This window comes from Trachypithecus francoisi, unplaced genomic scaffold (genome assembly GCF_009764315.1).
Source record: "Trachypithecus francoisi isolate TF-2019V2 unplaced genomic scaffold, Tfra_2.0 Lachesis_group3, whole genome shotgun sequence".
Taxonomy (NCBI): Eukaryota; Metazoa; Chordata; class Mammalia; order Primates; family Cercopithecidae; genus Trachypithecus; species Trachypithecus francoisi.
Genome location: NW_022681468.1, coordinates 70024668 through 70045523, shown reverse-complemented (window position 1 = coordinate 70045523; position 20856 = coordinate 70024668). Strand labels below are relative to the sequence as shown.

The 20856-nt window shown below is 38.3% G+C and overlaps 1 protein-coding gene across 17 annotated transcripts in view; it reads right to left on the bottom strand.

Moving 5' to 3' along the window:
* The window catches only part of RALGAPA1 (Ral GTPase activating protein catalytic subunit alpha 1), a 323646-nt gene that overhangs the window by 133851 nt on the left and 168939 nt on the right, over positions 1-20856 (bottom strand). For all 17 annotated transcript variants that reach the window (XR_004431673.1, XM_033188254.1, XM_033188250.1 and 14 more), the window contains 3 exons: positions 16979-17087; positions 15535-15645; positions 12730-12798 (listed from right to left, as the gene is read on the bottom strand). Coding sequence is in view for 16 of the 17 variants with exons in the window: in XM_033188254.1 (XP_033044145.1) it covers positions 12730-12798; positions 15535-15645; positions 16979-17087 (289 nt within the window). In the remaining variant the exon portion in view is untranslated. The remainder of the gene's footprint in view (positions 1-12729; positions 12799-15534; positions 15646-16978; positions 17088-20856) is intronic.

Here is a 20856-nt window from a genome sequence, read left to right as displayed (position 1 = left end):
AGGGAGTTACAAATAAGGAAAACGGGGAAGGATGGACTGAATCTCATGGTGTTGGATTAGAAGTGGAGGTGTCAGACCAGGGCCTGTCGGTGGGGGAAGGGGAGGGAGAGCATCAGGACAAACAGCTAATGCATGTGGTGACAGGTTGACAGGAGAAGCAAAACACTATGGTACATGTCTACCGATGTAACAAACCTGCACATTCTGCACATGTATCCTGGAACTTACAGTAAAATAAAATAAAATAAAATAAAATAAGAATTGGAGGTGTCAGTCTGAACTCAAGGTTTTTAATACTTTTAATTAGATACCATCTTATTCTGCCTGTGCTGGCATTACAAATACTATACACTGGGTGGCTTAAACAAGAGAAATTTATTCCTCACAGTTCTGAAAGCCAGAAAGTTGAAGATAAAGGTGGCAGTCAATTCAGTATCTGTGAGGGTCCTCTTTCTGGCTTGTAGATGACCACCTTCTAGTGTATCTTCACACAGTGGATATAGTTCTTTTCTTATAAGGGCACTAATCCCATTGATGAGGGCTTCATCCTCATGACCTAATTACCTCTCAAAGGCCCCACCTCCAAATCCCATGACACTGGGCATTAGGATTTCCATATATGAACTTCAGGAAAGACACAAACATTCAGTCTATAGCAGACATAGAGATAGGTGTGTGTGTGTGTGTGTGTGTGTGTGTCTGTGTGTATGTTATGTATTTCCTAGCTGTATCTGCCAAAGGAGCCTTAAGAAACGATACCCCAATAGCAATGTGCATGCCTAGTTCTTAGATATTGATTTCTAAATACCATTTGCCACTTAATGGAAGCAGAGTTTCTTGGGGAAATGGGTAATTTTAGGACTGGGACAGGGAAACCACAAAGTGAGTCTGGAAAATTGTGTGCTGACAGAAATTAAAAGCATGCCTCCCAAATAATGGGAATTTATGAAAAAGAAGCCACTTTGAAGGGGCTCCCACTGGCTAAGCATGAGACATTTTGAGCACTAAAATAAATAATAGTTAAGGATTACAAATCATTGCATAAAATCAGAATCGTGAGCCCACACTGAAATAAAATGAATAAGAAAGAAAGGAGAGCTCTTCCTTATAAGTAGAAAGCTAACTAATGAATGCAGAAAGAATGATGAATTAGGAAATCATCATTTGGCAGCTACTGAAACAATAATTGTTTCTGGTAAGAGTCATTAATGATTAGCAAAACCAGTTAGTGGAAATTTAAGGAGCCAAATATTTATATAGTATAGTCTCAAAGTATTGTCTTACAAATACTAATTCATTGAAAAGGGTTAAATAGTAGCTTTACAGTGGAAACACCTGGCAGACACAACCTTAATCATTTGACTAAAGTTAGCACCAATCAGTAATGAAACAAACTGACATCTGTGACACCTGATAAAATGTAATAAGAGGTGCACAAAATCTTCTGAGGTATTCCTGCCAAATATGCCTAATTTAAATCCAATAATGACAAACCTAATCATGCTGAAACACAAAGCCAAAATGCAGGACATTTTATACAGTAACTAGACTATATTCTTTAAAATGTCAAGGTCAAGAAATATAGAAAGATTAAGAACCTGTTCCATATTATAGAAGGCTAAAGAGACCTTATGCCTGCATGTAAGGCATAATTTGGGAATTTCTTTTGCCCTAGAGGACATTAGTGAGACAACCAGTGAAATATCTATATAATACAAATGTATCATTAATACTAATGCTAATTTTCTCATGTTGATAACTATTTTGTGGTTATATAAGAGAATTGCTTGATTTTAGGAAAAATGCAATAAAGTAGTCAGCAGTATTTACATTTCTCTCTGTATTTCATACTACATACAAAGGGATACAGTAAATGTGGTGAACCAATATAAAGAATTCTTTGTACTATCCTTGCAACATCTCTCTAAACTTGAAATTATGTTAAAAGAAAACAATTCCACCATAAAACTCAAATGGAAGCTCTCAATTGATGTTTCTAACTAAAAACAATATGAATGTTGGCATCTATCCGTCAAGCACAGATTCCAGTCTTGGCTCTGATATCTAGTAACAATTGAGTGACCTTGGGCAACTTAACCTTTCCAAGGCTCAATTCTCCATGAAGAATAGGGATTAAAAAATATTTATCAAGATTATAAAGTTGTTTTGACATTGAAATAATGCATATAAAGTACACACTGCTGGCACGTGATTTCTTTTTGTTTTTAAATCACTATATAAATGTTCTTTTTGCTTTATTTTTATTGAATTTATCTTTTAAAACTTGTTAGCCCAAGCCCATATTCACCAATGACAATGAGCCATTTGAGAAGTTTAAAAACTCCTGGCCCATATACAGTTTATTCAAATTCTTAAACATCTGAGGTTAAGAAGCAGCAATCTGAATACCATGCTGATAAATGCCTCCCTATACTGGTGGCTTACATGAGATTAAGAGCTCCTAGAGAAATAATAACACAATTAAAACGCTTCAATATATCTATTTGTCCATATGTAGTGTGTAAGCTTCTAATAAAAGATAATAAAAACCCAATTCAAAACAATTAGAAGACACTGGAATGCAACACAGTGGAGAAGAACCAGTGGATTTAGGTAATATTCTGATGTTCATCACACAGAGAGGAATGTACTTCTAAAGACGTTTAAGGGCAGGTGTGGTGGCTTACGCCTGTAATCCTAGCACTTTGGGAGGTCCAGGCAGGTGGATCACCTGAGATCAGGAATTCGAGACCACCCTGGAAAATATGGTGAAACCCCGTCTCCACCAAATATACAAAAATTAGCGGGGCATGGTGGTATATACTTGTAGCCCCAGCTACTAGGGAGGCTGAGGCGGGAGAACTGCTTGAACCTGGGAGGTAGAGGTTGCAGTGAGCTGAGATCACGCCACTGCACTCCAGCCTGGGTGACAGAGCAAGACTCCGTCTCTAAATAAATAAATAAATAAGATGTTTAAGATAAAATATATTTAAGGCTGGGTGGGGTGGCTCACGCCTGTAAACCCAACACTTTGGGAGGCCGAGGTGAGTGGATCACAAGGTCAGGAGTTGAAGACCACCCTGGCCCATATGGTGACACCCTGTCTCTACAAAAAATACAAAAAAACCCCCAAAAAACAAAAAACAAAAAACTAGCAGGTGTGGTGGCATGTGTCTGTAGTCCCAGCTACTCTAGTCCCAGTTACTTGGGAGGCTGAGGCAGGAAAATCGCTGGAACCCAGGAGGCAGAGGTTGCAGTGAGCCGAGATTGTGCCTCAGTACTCCAGCCTGGGCAACAGAGCGAGACTCCATCTCAAAAAAAAAAAAAAAAAAAAAAAAGAAGAGTGAATGATAGGCTGGGCAAAGTGACTCACACTACTAAAAATACAATAATTAGCTCAGCATGGTGGCGTACACCTGTGGTCCCATTTTGGGGGCTGAGGTGGGAGGATCACTTGAGTGTGGGAGGCGAAGGTTGCAGTGAGCCCAGATTGCACCACTGTACTCCAGCCTGGGTGACAGAGTGAGATCCTGTCTCAAAAAAAAAAAAAAATGAATAAAATCTGAGATCAAAAAAGTATTTTCGGGATGATTTGATTTTGTCTTCTACGTGATTACTCTCTCCTAGACCTGGTGTTCTTCCTACGTTTCCTACTAGGCCTTTCAGTCACTTTTACTGAATCATCTTTCTCTGCCTTCTCCTTAACTGTTATTTTTCAATGTGCTATACTTTGCTGACTCATCTTACTCTACCATATTGCCTTAAGTGATTTCATATATTCTCACAATGTTAATACTACTCATGTACTGACAATGCCAATAATTTTATTTTCAGCATCAAATTTTCTAATCAGGTATATAATTGCTTTGCTGGTGGTCTCCACCTGGATATTACTTTTTATATGCAACAAACTTAAAACTGAAACTCACTGTTCCAACAAAGCTGCTCCTTCCTGTATTCCTTACCTTGGTTGTGGACTCTACTTTGTGTGTACCTGTTCTCTATTCCTTTAGCCTTAGTTCAGAGCATCATCCTTTCTTATAAAGATGATTTTAATAATAATCACCATATTTGACTTTTAAGTCAAATTTCACATTTTCTCAAGTGATTTTTCACAAATCTGGTCATATTTTATTCTACATAAACACCCTTCGAAAAAGTCACTTTTGGCCGGGCACAGTGGCTCAACCCTGTAATCCCAGCACTTTGGGAGGCCGAGACAGGCAGATCACGAGGTCAGGAGATCGAGACCATCCTGGCTAACACGGTGAAACCCCGTCTCTACTAAAAAATACAAAAAACTAGCCGGGCAAGGTGGCAGGCGCCTGTAGTCCCAGCTACTCGGGAGGCTGAGGCAGGAGAATGGTGTAAACCCGGGCGGCGGAGCTTGTAGTGAGCTGAGATCCGGCCACTGCACTCCAGCCTGGGCGACAGAGCGAGACTCCGTCTCAAAAAAAAAAAAAGAAAGTCACTTTCATAGAAATCCCACGTTCACAGTGTGGCATCCAAGGCTCTTCATAATCTGGCCCCTTCCTATCTTAAAAGTTTCATTTTCCAAGGGGGCAGAGCAAGATGGGCGAATAGGAACAGCTCCAGTCTCCAACTCCCAGCACGAGCGACACAGAAGACAGGTGATTTCTGCATTTTCAAGTGAGGTACTGGGTTCATCTCACTAGGGAATGCCGGACAATCGGTGCTGGTCAGCAGCTGCAGCCTGACCAGTGAGAGCTGAAGCAGGGCGAGGCATTGCCTGACCTGGGAAGTGCAAGGGGGAAGGGAATCCCTTTTCCTAGCCAGGGGAACTGAGACACACAACACCTGGAAAATCGGGTAACTCCCACCCCAATACTGCGCTTTAAGCAAACCGGCACGCCAGGAGATTATATCCCACACCTGGCCGGGAGGGTCCCACGCCCATGGAGCCTCCCTCATTGCTAGCACAGCAGTCTGTGATCGAACCGCAAGGCAGCAGCGAGGCTGGGGGAGGGGTGCCCGCCATTGCTGAGGCTTAAGTAGGTAAACAAAGCCACTGGGAAGCTCGAACCGGGTGGAGCTCACAGCAGCTCAAGGAAGCCTGCCTGTCTCTGTAGACTCCACCTCTGGGGACAGGGCACAGCTAAACAACAGCAACAACAAAAACAACAACAACAAAGCAGCAGAAACCTCTGCAGACACAAACGACTCTGTCTGACAGCTTTGAAGAGAGCAGTGGATCTCCCAACACAGAGGTTGAGATCTGAGAACGGACAGCCTGCCTGCTCAAGTGCGTCCCTGACCCCTGAGTAGCCTAACTGGGAGACATCCCCCACTAGGGGCAGACTGACACCCCACACCTCACACGGTGAAGTACACCCCTGAGAGGAAGCTTCCAAAGTAAGAATCAGACAGGTACACTCGCTGTTCAGCAATATTCTATCTTCTGCAACCTCTGCTGCTGATACCCAGGCAAACACGGTCTGGAGTGGACCTCAAGCAATCTCCAACAGACCTACAGCTGAGGGTCCGGACTGTTAGAAGGAAAACTATCAAACAGGAAGGACACCTACACCAAAACCCCATCAGTACGTCACCATCATCAAAGACGAGAGGCAGATAAAACCACAAAGATGGGGAAAAAGCAGGGCAGAAAAGCTGGAAATTCAAAAAACAAGAGCACATCTCCCCCTGTAAAGGAGCGCAGCTCATCGCCAGCAACAGATCAAAGCTGGTCAGAGAATGACTTTGACAAGATGAGAGAAGAAGGCTTCAGTCCATCAAACTTCTCAGAGCTAAAGGAGGAATTACGTACCCAGCGCAAAGAAACAAAAATCTTGAAAAAAGAGTGGAAGAATTGATAGCTAGAATAATTAATGCAGAGAAGGTCATAAACAAAATGACAGAGATGAAAACCATGACACGAGAAATACATGACAAATGCACAAGCTTCAGTAACCGACTCAATCAACTGGATGAAAGAGTATCAGTGATTGAGGATCAAATGAATGAAATGAAGTGAGAAGAGAAACCAAAATAAAAGAGAAGAAAAAGAAATGAACAAAGCCTGCAAGAAGTATGGGATTATGTAAAAAGACCAAATCTACGTCTGATAGGGGTGCCTGAAAGTGAGGGGGAAAATGGAACCAAGTTGGAAAACACTCTCCAGGATATCATCCAGGAGAACTTCCTAGTAGGGCAGGCCAACATTCAAATTCAGGAAATACAGAGAACGCCACAAAGATACTCCTCGAGAAGAGCAACTCCAAGACACATAATTGCCAGATTCACCAAAGTTGAAATGAAGGAAAAAATCTTAAGGGCAGCCAGAGACAAAGGTTGGGTTACCCACAAAGGGAAGCCCATCAGACTAACAGCAGATCTCTCGGCAGAAACTCTACAAGCCAGAAGAGAGTGGGGGCCAATATTCAACATTCTTTTTTTTTTTTTTTTTTTTTTTGAGACGGAGTCTCGCTCTGTCTCCCGGGCTGGAGTGCAGTGGCCGGATCTCAGCTCACTGCAAGCTCCGCCTCCCAGGTTCATGCCATTCTCCTGCCTCAGCCTCCCGAGTAGCTGGGACTACAGGCGCCTGCCACTTCGCCTGGCTAGATTTTTGTATTTTTTAGTAGAGATGGGTTTTCACCGTGTTAGCCAGAATGGTCTCGATCTCCTGACCTCGTGATCCGCCTGTCTCGGCCTCCCAAAGTGCTGGGATTACAGGCTTGAGCCACTGCGCCCGGCCTCAACATTCTTAAAGAAAAGAATTTTAAACCCAGAATTTCATATCCAGCCCAAACTAAGTTTCATCAGTGAAGGAGAAATAAAATCCTTTACAGATAAGCAAATGCTTAGAGATTTTGTCACCACCAGGCCTGCCTTACAAGAGACCCTGAAGGAAGCACTAAACATGGAAAGGAACAACCACTACCAGCCATTGCAAAAACATGCCAAAATGTAAAGACCATGGAGGCTAGGAAGAAACTGCATCAACTACTGAGCAAAATAACCAGTTATTATCATAATGGCAGGATCAAGTTCACACATAACAATATTAACCTTAAATGTAAATGGACTAAATGCTCCAATTAAAAGACACAGACTGGCAAACTGGATAAAGAGTCAAGACCCATCAGTCTGCTGCATTCAGGAGACCCATCTCACATGCAGAGACATACATAGGCTCAAAATAAAGGGATGGAGGAAGATCTACCAAGCAAATGGAGAACAAAAAAAAGCAGGGGTTGCAATCCTAATCTCTGATAAAACAGACTTTAAACTATCAAAGATCAAAAGAGACAAAGAAGGCCATTACATAATGGTAAAGGGATCAATTCAACAGGAAGAGCTAACTATCCTAAATATATATGCACCCAATACAGGAGCACCCACATTCTTAAAGCAAGTCCTGAGAGACTTACAAAGAGACTTAGACTCCCATACAATAATAATGGGAGCCTTCAACACTCCACTGTCAACATTAGACAGATCAACGAGACAGAAAGTTAACAAGGATATCCAGGAATTGAACTCATCTCTGCACCAAGGGGACCTAATAGACATCTATAGAACTCTCCACCCCAAATCAACAGAATATACATTCTTCTCAGCACCACATCACACTTATTCCAAAATTGACCACATAATTGGAAGTAAAGCACTCCTCAGCAAATGTCAAAGAACAGAAGTTATAACAAACTGTCTCTCAGACCACAGTGCAATCAAACTAGAACTCAGGACTAAGAAACTCAATCAAAACTGCTCAACTACATGGAAACTGAACAACCTGCTCCTGAATGACTACTGGGTACATAACGAAATGAAGGCAGAAATAAAGATGTTCTTTGAAACCAATGAGAAGAAAGATACAACATACCAGAATCTCTGGGACACATTTAAAGCAGTGTGTAGAGGGAAATTTATAGCACTAAATGCCCACAAGAGAAAGCTGGAAAGATCTAAAACTGACACTCTAACATCACAATTAAAAGAACTGGAGAAGCAAGAGCAAACACATTCAAAAGCTAGCAGAAGGCAAGAAATAACTAAGATCAGAGCAGAACTGAAGGAGATAGAGACGTAAAAACCCCTCCAAAAAATCAGTGAATCCAGGAGTTGGTTTTTTGAAAAGATCAACAAAATTGACAGACCGCTAGCAAGACTAATAAAGAAGAAAAGAGAGAAGAATCAAATAGACGCAATAAAAAATGATAAAGGGGATATCACCACCGACCCCACAGAAATACAAACTACCATCAGAGAATACTATAAACACCTCTACGCAAATCAACTAGAACATCTAGAAGAAATGGATAATTTCCTGGACACTTACACTCTTCCAAGCCTAAACCAGGAAGAAGTTGAATCCCTGAATAGACCAATAGCAGGCTCTGAAATTGAGGCAATAATTAATAGCCTACCAACCAAAAAAAGTCCAGGGCCAGATAGATTCACAGCCGAATTCTACCAGAGGTACAAGGAGGAGCTGGTACCATTCCTTCTGAAACTATTCCAATCAATAGAAAAAGAGGGAATCCTCCCTAACTCATTTTATGAGGCCAACATCATCCTGATACCAAAGCCTGGCAGAGACACAATAAAAAAAGAGAATTTTAGACCAATATCCCTGATGAACATCGATGCAAAAATCCTCAATAAAATACTGGCAAACCGAATCCAGCAGCATACCAAAAAGCTTATCCATCATGATCAAGTGGGCTTCATCCCTGGGATACAAGGCTGGTTCAACATTCGCAAATCAATAAACGTAATCCAGCATATAAACAGAACCAAAGACAAGAACCACATGATTATCTCAATAGATGCAGAAAAAGCCTTTGACAAAATTCAACAGCCCTTCATGCTAAAAACGCTCAATAAATTCGGTATTGATGGAACATACCTCAAAATAATAAGAGCTATTTATGACAAACCCACAGCCAATATCATACTGAATGGGCAAAAACTGGAAAAATTCCCTTTGAAAACTGGCACAAGACAGGGATGCCCTCTCTCACCACTCCTATTCAACATAGTACTGGAAGTTCTGGCCAGGTCAATCAGGCAAGAGAAAGAAATCAAGGGTATTTAATTAAGAAAAGAGGAAGCCAAATTGTCCCTGTTTGCAGATGACATGATTGTATATTAAGAAAACCCCATCGTCTCAGCCCAAAATCTCCTTAAGCTGATAAGCAACTTCAGCAAAGTCTCAGGATACAAAATTAATGTGCAAAAATCACAAGCATTCTTATACACCAGTAACAGACAAACAGAGAGCCAAATCAGGAATGAACTTCCATTCACAATTGCTTCAAAGAGAATAAAATGCCTAGGAATCCAACTTACAAGGGATGTAAAGGACCTCTTCAAGGAGAACTACAAGCCACTGCTCAGTGAAATCAAAGAGGACACAAACAAATGGAAGAACATACCATGCTCATGGATAGGAAGAATCAATATCGTGAAAATGGCCATACTGCCCAAGGTAATTTATAGATTCAATGCCATCCCCATCAAGCTACCAATGAGTTTCTTCACAGAATTGGAAAACACTGCTTTAAAGTTCATATGGAACCAAAAAAGAGCCCGCATTGCCAAGACAATCCTAAGTCAAAAGAACAAAGCTGGAGGCGTCACGCTACCTGACTTCAAACTATACTACAAGGCTACAGTAACCCAAACAGCATGGTACTGGTACCAAAACAGAGATATAGACCAATGGAACAGAACAGAGTCCTCAGAAATAATACCGCACATCTACAGCCATCTGATCTTTGACAAACCTGAGAGAAACAAGAAATGGGGAAAGGATTCCCTATTTAATAAATGGTGCTGGGAAAATTGGCTAGCCATAAGTAGAAAGCTGAAACTGGATCCTTTCCTTACTCCTTATACGAAAATTAATTCAAGATGGATTAGAGACTTAAATGTTAGACCTAATACCATAAAAATCCTAGAAGAAAACCTAGGTAGTACCATTCAGGACATAGGCATGGGCAAGGACTTCATGTCTAAAACACCAAAAGCAATGGCAGCAAAAGCCAAAATTGACAAATGGGATCTAATTAAACTAAAGAGCTTCTGCACAGCAAAAGAAACTACCATCAGAGTGAACAGGCAACCTACAGAATGGGAGAAAATTTTTGCAATCTACTCATCTGACAAAGGGCTAATATCCAGAACCTACAAAGAACTCAAACAAATTAACAAGAAAAAAACAAACAACCCCATCAAAAAGTGGGTAAAGGATATGAATAGACATTTCTCAAAAGAAGACATTCATACAGCCAACAGACACATGAAAAAATGCTCATCATCACTGGCCATCAGAGAAATGCAAATCAAAACCACAATGAGATACCATCTCACACCAGTTAGAATGGCAATCATTAAAAAGTCAGGAAACAACAGGTGCTGGAGAGGATGTGGAGAAATAGGAACACTTTTACACTGTTGGTGGGATTGTAAACTAGTTCAACCATTATGGAAAACAGTATGGCGATTCCTCAAGGATCTAGAACTAGATGTACCATATGACCCAGCCATCCCATTACTGGTGATATACCCAAAGGATCATAAATCATGCTGCTATAAAGACACATGCACACGTATGTTTATTGCGGCACTATTCACAATAGCAAAGACTTGGAATCAACCCAAATGTCCATCAGTGTCAGACTGGATTAAGAAAATGTGGCACATATACACCAGGGAATACTATGCAGCCATAAAAAAGGATGAGTTTGTGCCCTTTGTAGGGACATGGATGCAGCTGGAAACCATCATTCTTAGCAAACTATCACAAGAACAGAAAACCAAACACCGCATGTTCTCACTCATAGGTGGGAACTGAACGATGAGATCACTTGGACTCGGGAAGGGGAACATCACACACCGGGGCCTATCATGGGGAGAGGGGAGGGGGAGGGATTGCATTGGGAGTTATACCTAATGTAAATGACGAGTTGATGGGTGCTGACGAGTTGATGGGTGCAGCACACCAACATGGCACAAGTATACATATGTAACAAACCTGCACGTTATGCACATGTACCCTAGAACTTAAAGTATAATAATAAAAAATAAAAATTAAAAAATTAAAAAAAAGAAGTTTCACTTTCCCAACTCTTAACCGTTCACTTCACATTCTAAAATATGGAACTACCTAGTTGTTTCTCCAAAACAAACCATACCATTTTATAGTCCCCAGATCTACACATGCTACTCACACCACTTGGAATAAGTTTCTGATTCTACTGTTTGTCTCTATTTAATGTCTCTATTTAACTTTAAAAGAATTTTTCCTAAATAAGCCCTTCCTCAATAGTTAATTACTTATTTCTCTATTCTACCTGGTATCTTACACATTTTTCTACTTTTTATACTAAGTATTACATTGTGTTGCCTCATTTGTGTCTCTAATTTTTAAATTCCATGAGAATAGGGAGTATCATGTTTATCTCTGTTTAGTGCCTAGCAGAATGCCACACTCATATTTTATGATAAAAAAAATTTAATAAATTTAGTGGGCAAGAGAACAAAAACTTAGAAGTATAGCTTTTTCATATTAATAGCTAGACTTCTGGAAACAAAGATGATATAGAAAAAGATGAACAATTAGTTATCCAGATATTATTCATAAACTGGATTTGGAATTCTAGACCATAGCCTGCGACACTAAAGTGAAGGACACTTTGCTAAAAATGGAGTCTAGATGAGGTAGCTCATGCCTGTAATCCCAGCACTTTGGGAGGCCAAGGCAGGTGGATCACTTGAGGCCAGGAGTTTGAGACCAGCCTGGCCAAGATGATGAGACCCTGCCCCTACACACACACATCTCTACTAAAAATACAAAATTGGCCAGGCATGGTGGTGTACACCTGTAATCCCAGTTACTTGAGTGGCTGAGACACGAGACCCACTTGAACCTGGGAGGCAGAGGTTGCAGTGAGCCAAGACTGCGCCACAGTACTCCAGCTTGGGTGACAGAGCAAGATGACTCTGCCTCAAAAAAATTTTACAAATTTTAAACAACATTTATGTATAATGTCAGGCATATAATTAAAAAATAGACATAGTAACAGGAAAATTAAACTCATAGTCAACAGGAAAAAACTCAATAGAAACTGAGTTAGTGATGACACAGATACTGGATTTAGTAGTCAAGGACTCTATTTTAATTATTATAAATATGTTAAAGTATCTATAAGAGAAGATGTATATAATTGATGAAGAAATGCAGAATTTCAGGTAAGATATGAAAACTTAAAAACAAAACAAAACAAAAAGAAACTCTAGACTGGTAAATATAATATCTGAGGTAAATGACACCTAATAGAATGTTTTGGCAGACAGAGAAGATGTCTTCTTTTAAGTGACATATCTCTATATATTATATCTTTACTTTCTATCTATACAAAAACAAGTGGCTGCCTTTAGAGGTGATGAATTCCTCAGAATTAATAATCTTCAGGTATAGGTAAGAACACAATTGGGCAGAATGTAGTGAAATAGAGATAGACAGAATTTCCTCTAAGGTTCCTTACAATCTTGAGACTCAAAGATTTTATCAAATGGCCATGAAATGTGAACCAAAATATAATTTAGTTATACTTACATAACAGAAAGACATTTCACACTATAGTTGATTCTGAACAAAGATAAATTTTTACCATGTAAATATACATACCATTAAAGTTTTAAAATACAAATATTTTACTAAATAACCACATATTAATCATCAAACAAAATTTAAATTACCCTCTTGTCCATTTCATAAGATGAAGCTTCTGTACTTGGTAAAAGATGGGTGATAGTAGCTATTAGGATCTGTAAGCAAAAAAAATTTTTTTAAAAAGGAGCTCTATATATGTCAAATTAATGGTACATTCTAAAACTTAATTGTTAAATGCTAAAGTGATACAAAACCTACTGCTGCAAATTTATTCTAAACACATTAACACTGTTATTTCAAAGTAATGTTTAATAGGCAAGCTTTTCAAGTACACTTAACTATCAATTATTTATAATCCTCATGTACGGAACCAAAATTATATATATTCTGTCAACCATAAATGGGTTTCTTCCCAATTCAACAGGGTAAATCAATATGTATAAACACACAGAAAATATATGTTCATTATAGAAAAATTAAAAGATACAGATAAGAAAAAGACTAATAAAAACCATCATAGGCTGGGCACAGTGGCCCACACCCACTTTGGGAGCCTGGGTGACAGAGACCCTGTCTCAAAACAACAAAAAACCACTGTAATCCTGTCACCTGAAGAAATCTACTCTATTGCCTTTCCAGGCCTTTTGTTTAAACACACACACACACACACATACACACACACACACACACACACACACACACAAGGCTTTTTAAAAAAATGTGACTTTTTATTTATTTTTTTGAGACGGAGTCTCACTCAGCCACACAGGCTGGAGTATAGTGGAGTGATCTCGGCTCTGGGTTCAAGTGATTCTCTTGCCTCAGCCTCCTGAGTAGCTGGGATTACAGGTGTGGGCCACCATGCCCAGTTAATTTTTGTATTTTTAGTAGAGACAGGGTTTCGCCATGTTGGCCAGGCTGGTCTCGAACTCATAACCTCTGGTGATCCGCCCACGTTGGCCTCCCAAAGTGCTGAGATTATAGGCATGAGCCACCATGCCCAGCCAAATGTGGCTTTTTAAATTAACATATATCATACACCGAATATTATTTGAATAAATATAAAGTACAGAATACAAAGTAAATGAAAAAGACATTACTTAAAAAAAGGCAAAATCTTCATATACAGTGTTATCATTTACCCCAGAAATCATTTAGTCTCATTTAATTTTTTATGTGCATGTTAAAAATGTATAGGTAGATCGAGACCATCCTGGCTAACACGGTGAAACCCCGTCTCTACTAAAAATACAAAAAACTAGCCGGGCGAGGTGGCGGGCGCCTGTGGTCCCAGCTACTCGGGAGGCTGAGGCAGGAGAATGGCGTGAACCCGGGAGGTGGAGCTTGCAGTGAGCTGAGATCCGGCCACTGCACTCCAGACCGGGCGACAGAGCAAGACTCCGTCTGAAAAAAAAAAAAAAAAAAAGTATAGGTATATATTTATTGTATTTTTATTTTCATTGTATTGTATGCTATTACATTTTTAGAAATTATTGCTTCAATGCAGTAAGTAGAAAATTCCTCTCAATACACTTTATACAGACAAAGACTTTACTCACTAGTGCGATACTTACTACATTCAGTGCTGTAACAGGCTGGTAAGATGACTGAGTGGGAAAAGCATGAACTTTGGAATCTTACAGACTTGGGTCTGAGTCCTGTTCTCTTAGCTTATGACTCTTATATAGTTATTAAATCCTCAGTTCTCTCATCTTAAATAAGGGAGGAGATTAGGGACAGGGAAGGGAATAATCTATCTCAAAAAACTTCTAAGAATTAAATGAGGTATCATACGAAAAGGTGACTGGTACATGGTAGGTGTTTAATAAATATGAGTTCTCATCTTTCCTAAAAATGTTATAAAGACAGGAAGATAAGAATGATAAATTCTGGTTAGGGAGAGCAGATGGGGATTTTTATTTTTGAAGAGATGGTATTTAAGCCAATCACTGAAAGATGAGGGCACTAGAGAAGAGAAGCAAAGCATTTCAGATAGGAGGAAGAAAGCCAGGGGTATGTTTAAGTGATGATAAGCAGATTCAGTTGCCTGAACAACATGGCATTTCAAAGGAATCTGTATATGATTCTTAAAAAACCAGTTGAGTTCTCCTGTGGAGGCCCTGAATTCACAGCTAAAGAATTTTGGGCTTTATTTTACAGTCAAAGGAAAATCAGTCCTTTTTTTTTTTTTTTCAGGTACGTGATATGGTAAGAGCCATGTAAATGTGAATGATGACTTTAAGAGCAAGACCACACAAACCAGAAGGAGGCAACAGCAATATCTCAAGAAAGAAATAGTGAAGGACTGAAGTATGTCAGGTGTTGCAGGAAGCACAGGAGATAACGAATTAGAATGAACAAAAATTCACAAATGACTGGCTAAAGAGAAAATAAAAAAAATAATGTCTTGATTTTGGTAACTGGAATGATGGTATGTTTTCCCTACTTAAGAGGGAATGAAGCGGGAATGAAGCAACATGTATGTTTATGAAGACAATGACATAGGTAATTACACATAATTTTCACTACAACTAATAAATTGTTTTTTGTTTAACTGTTAAGACAGGGTCTTGCTATGTTACCTAGGCTGGCCTCAAGCGATCCTTCCAACTTAGTCTCCGAAAGTGCCTGGATTACAGGCATAAGCCACTGGGCTTGGCCTAATAAATTGTTTCTAGTGCTTTTACTTTGTCCAAAACCAGGAATACAATCTTCTAACATAAAAGACAAGGGAACTATCATGAACTTTGATACCACAAAAAAGCATGATGGGTAGCCATTATTTAGCTATGTAAAAAATTTTTAAACTGTTAAATAATTTTACAATCCAAAGTATCCAAATCTAAAAAAAACTTAACAAGGTCATAATAAATAAATGAGAAATTACTTACTTGAATAATTTTCAAGGGAGAATCAGGCTGGTAAATCTGAAGTCTAGGTACATAATGAACCAGCATGTGAAGCATGTTACAAGCTACGTGGGCTACTGTTTTATTAGTAAACTGCAATAATAAAAAAAAATTGTTTAAAAAATTTTCTTGATGAACTTTTCATCAAAGCATTATCTGCTGAAAATTTTACATTTCATATATTTGTAGGATTATAAATCCTACATTTATAAGTGATTAAGATAAATCTCCAGCTGCAAAATAAAAAAAAATCACAACACATTCCAAAGACACGTACAACTTTAATTTTCCTTTGTAATGTTTGTCCTCATTAAAGTTTTGTTGCATTTTCTCTTATGTGGATTTATGCAATGGCCTCTAAATCACTATTCTTTTTATCAATCTTTGCCCTGTTCCAATCAACTATTCACCACACTTCCAAATTAATCTTCTATAGCACTGTTATGATCCTGACATTATGCTTAAAACTCAGATGACTCCCCAATGGCATAAAGACAAACTTTTTATGCTTCTCTATGTCCACATTTCACCCACACTTCAAACCCCAATGTGTCTCCTCTTTTCCAGTCTTCTCTGATAACTAAGTCAAAATGATTTCTGTTTCTTCTGAACTCAATCAGCAGTTTATATTATACACTCAGTTTATATTATATACCCATTTAGTACTCTCAGGTTTTTATGTTTTATTATTCTCATTTTAATCTTTTTCAGCTATTCTTAACATCTTGAAGCTAGTATTTACAAATTTTTCCTATTGTTATCCCTGACTCTGTCTAGCAACGTGCCTCATAGTAAATGTTTAGAAATATCTGTCATGTAACTATTATTTAAAAATATTTGTTAACTACTTTGTATGTTTAGAGTCTTATACATGTGCTGTGGGTTTTTTACAAGTCTTAAAACAACAATAATATCATGCATCCTTTCATAAACAAAGAGTACTCATTTATTCATTCAGACTCTTCAAATAATTACATTATTACTACTGAAAAAATCTTGTTCTGTCTACAAAGAAGGCACTTAACTTGAAAAGATAAAGCAAAAAAACTGAACAGCTCAAGAATTCAGGGAGTGGTAATAAAGATCAAAGAGCAGTAAGTTACAGAAATACTAGTTAAAAAAGAAAAACAGAAAAATCCTATATATGTTTTAAGTGGTGGGTTTCCTTTTTTAGACATCTACCATATATAGTTTAGGGGCAAAGCTAAATACATAAAAAGTTGAGATAAAAATGAGTCACTATAAAGATACCCTAAATTCAAGAAATAGAACAATTTTTAAGGAATGAGTCAGGATCAAGAAAATAATAGAATAATAAAGTAATGAAAACATTTACTAAATGTTACACAAGATATAATTAATATTTGGAGAAAAAAACATGCATTCTCTACTATCTTAATATATTTCACTAAACAGTTTTCTTTACCTTTAAGGAAACACAAATCACATTCAGAGCTTCCTTAATTTGAGGATGATGAGACTCATGGACTAGTTCTTCACAAATCCAAATACCTAAACTACAAAGTGCTACACATCTGCAAAAAAGGCAAACAACAACGGTTACATAAAATGAAACCACCACCACAAACATGACCCACAATGAACTGACACAGAATGAACATGCACGATTTTAAACGAATTAATGAACTTGTTACTCTAAACATTAACAGGTAACCAAAGAAGAGAAAGTATGAAGAAAGCAGAATCCCAAAACGTCTGAGCCTAATTTTCTATTAGAATTTACTAAGAAGACTATAGGCTGGGATACCACACAACATGTTTTTTAAAAATCCATGTTAACAGACTGACATTGCTACAAGGCTTCCCAAACAAAATGTAACCTGCTTTCAAAATGGAAAGTGTAATTTTATTGACTGACAACAGCAAAATGAACTTAAGTAAAAACATGAAGCTGATGGAGTACGTTAAATATTTTTGTATATTTTAAATTTAACACTTCTAGCTACAAATTATTTTTAAAACAAATCGAGAACATAAAAGTTATGTAACTTATTTTAAAATCCAACAGAAACAGAACGTGTAGAATTTTTATCCTGTTCCCTAATGTATTGCAAAGCTTCATTTCTATAGCAATATAATTTCAGCTGGGTGTCAGCTTGAAGAGAGTTATTTAATGATTAGAATCAGTAAGGATTCTATTAGTGTGTTCAAGTTTAAGCTTCTGATAAAATGTATAATGGTTCTAAGTATCAAAACAGTCACCTTCTTCTAGTATCCTGTTATATATGCCATGTCCCAATACTGATATTCTTAATTTCAGTGGAATGCTAAACTTCAGAAAAATTCAGTGCAGATTTTTCTTCCTTAACACAGCAGATTTAGTATATGTTCTTTTAGAAACATTTATATAAGTCTCTTCTTTTAGTCTAGAGTGTTAAGGCTACTAAACTGTTTACTATGAGAACTACCTGAGAGTCTTCTAGATGAAATCTACTACTTTATTTTTTCCCTACTGTTGTTCATCCATAAATCCTAGGTAATATTTGTAGCACTAACTAACCAAGCTTCGGGTTTAGCTATGGAAACATCTATAATCCTAAAGCAACAATAAACTCTGAAGTGAAGCAAAGCTCTCCATGGATGCAGCTAACTAAAGGCAGAGACTGAGAATACAAATGTTTAACAATTATTGTAACAAGAGGTGGAAAGAAAGGATATATATATTTTTTTCTTGCATGTAGAGTTTCCCACACCCCCCTCCACAAAATGTCAGAATAATCTAGATTATTCCCAGCATATAGCTTAACTCTCTGCTCCTGCTCAGACTGGGGGTATTAAGTTTCTTTTTTCTTTTTTTGAGACAGAGTGTCACTCTGTCTTGCCCAGGCCGGAGTGCAGTGGCACGATCTCGGCTCACTGCAACCTCCACCTCCCTGGTTCAAGCAATTCTCCTGCCTCAGCCTCCTGAGTAGCTGGAACTACAGGGGTACACTACCACACCCGGCTAATTTTTTGTATTTTTAGTAGAGACGAGGTTTCACCATGTTGGCCAGGCTGGTTTCGAACTCCTGACCTCAGGTGATCTGCTCTTTTTGGCCTCCAAAAGTGCTGGGCTTCCAGGTATGAGCCACCATGCCTGGCCTGGGAATATAAATTTCTAAAAAAAAAACATATACTAAAAAGGTATAGAAAAACAAGTTGAGACAATGCTTAAATTCAGCTTCTGGGGTTTTTCCATATTCTCCATAACACAAGCTGTTGTGTTAATGATTCCCAGGTCCACTTCTAGGCGACTCTGTTTTAGGTTTCCACATTCTTCCACTTGAGGAGCAACATGGTTTTGTTTGTTTTTTTTTTCAAAAAGCAAAAGCTCTACAGTTTTAAGCACTAAGGTCAAACTTGGTATTGCCACTTCTTAATTGTGCATCTAATAAGCCTCTGAAGACAAACTGCCAGGGTTTTGTCATATCTAGATGATAGGGCAGATTATTGAAATTTCCCCGGGTTCTAGTTTTCTTTTCTGTTAAAAGGTGGATGAAAATTATACCTGTCTCATAGAGGTATCACAAAATTCAATGAGATAATAAATATAAGGCACTTAGAACAGTGCCTAGCATACACATACAAAGGGCTTTAAAAATGTTAGCTAGCTTGCCTACACCCCCATCCCACCAGTTATGCATTATCAGAGACTTACTGTTAACTTTCTAAGCATTAGTATCTGGCTAGCAAAACTGGAAGAAGAGGGTGATTCTATTAAACTCTCAAAATTATGATGAGAATTAAATGAAACAATATTATACGAAAATCCTTGTAAACTTAATTGGGATTAGCATAAAAGAACAATTTTCTCAAAGATATTTGTTTTTAGTTAGTTTGGCTATTAAGAGAGAAAAACGTGCAATTAAAATTTTAAAAACTGGAGCTATGTCTTAATTTAAACAAATGGTTCACTGTACATTATTTTTATTTGCTGAAAAAGATTTAAATTAGAATAAGAATCCAAATCGTCAAAGCCATGATCTGTACATTTTGAACTTTGGGTCAAAAAATGTGTAGATAACTGGAAAACAGGAGCTTTACAGAGATGTAGATCTGAGGAGTAGTAGCACAGACTAATGTTGTGGCAAATGATGTATTATTAGAATTAGCATCAAGAAATATAAAATATGACTTAATGTTATTTTGGGAAAGAGAAGAAACATGGTATGCTACTAGTAACCTGCTAATTTAAATCTCAATCTTTTTTTGGAAAGGTTTTGCAAAACAGAGAAAATGTCAGCTTTTATTTCTTAAGACATTTAGAAAAAAATCTAAAACTATGACTTATATTCTATTTTTAAAAAATCTTGATCAAATATTTGTAAATATTAAAATATGCTATTTTATTAGGTATACTACTTTCTGTAATAAAATATTTACTTTAATTCAATTTAACAAAAATTCATTGGGTACCTGCTACTGCATTTCAAGGTACTGCATAAAAGACACTGAAAAATATAACTGAATAATAAACAAAATGTACTTAAATAAAATAAAATTAAAACAAATCATTTCAGAGATAAAGAGTGAAGTTACTGAAAAAGGTGACTAGGATTCTGTTTATGAAGAAAGGTTAGTATTTAAATCATGAAAATAAGTAAGAACACTTAATCATTCAAGCAACTTAAAAGTGTAATTTAGAATGGCTTTTATGTATCTAAAACAATCTGGGCTGCTCTAAAAATTCAGTCAACTTCTAAAATTCCAAACACAGAATAGTTACAGTCGAGGTAAACTCGAAGATGGCCGAATAGGAACAGCTCCAGTCTTCAACTCCCAGCGCGAGCGACACAGAAGACCGGTGATTTCTGCATTTTCAACTGAGGTACTGGGGTCATCTCTCTAGGGAGGGCCGGACAATCGGTGCTGGTCAGCTGCTGCAGCCTGACCAGCGTGAGCTGAAGCAGGGCGAGGCATCGCCTCACCTGGAAGCGCAAGGGGGAAGAAAATCCCTTTTCCTAGCGAGGGGAACTGAGACACACAACACCTGGAAAATCGGGTAACTCCCACCCCAATACTGCGCTTTAAGGAAACAGGCACACCAGGAGAATATATCCCATACCTGGCCGGGAGGGTCCCACGCCCACGGAGCCTCCCTCACTGCTAACACAGCCATCTGCGGCGATCTATCCGCAAGGCAGCAGCGAGGCTGGGGGAGGGGCGCCCGCCATTGCTGAGGCTTAAGTAGGTAAACAAAGCCGCTGGGAAGCCCGAACTGGGTGGAGCTCACAGCAGCTCAAGGAAGCCTGCCTGTTTCTGTAGACTCTACCTCTGCGGACAGCGCACAGCTGCAGTCCATTA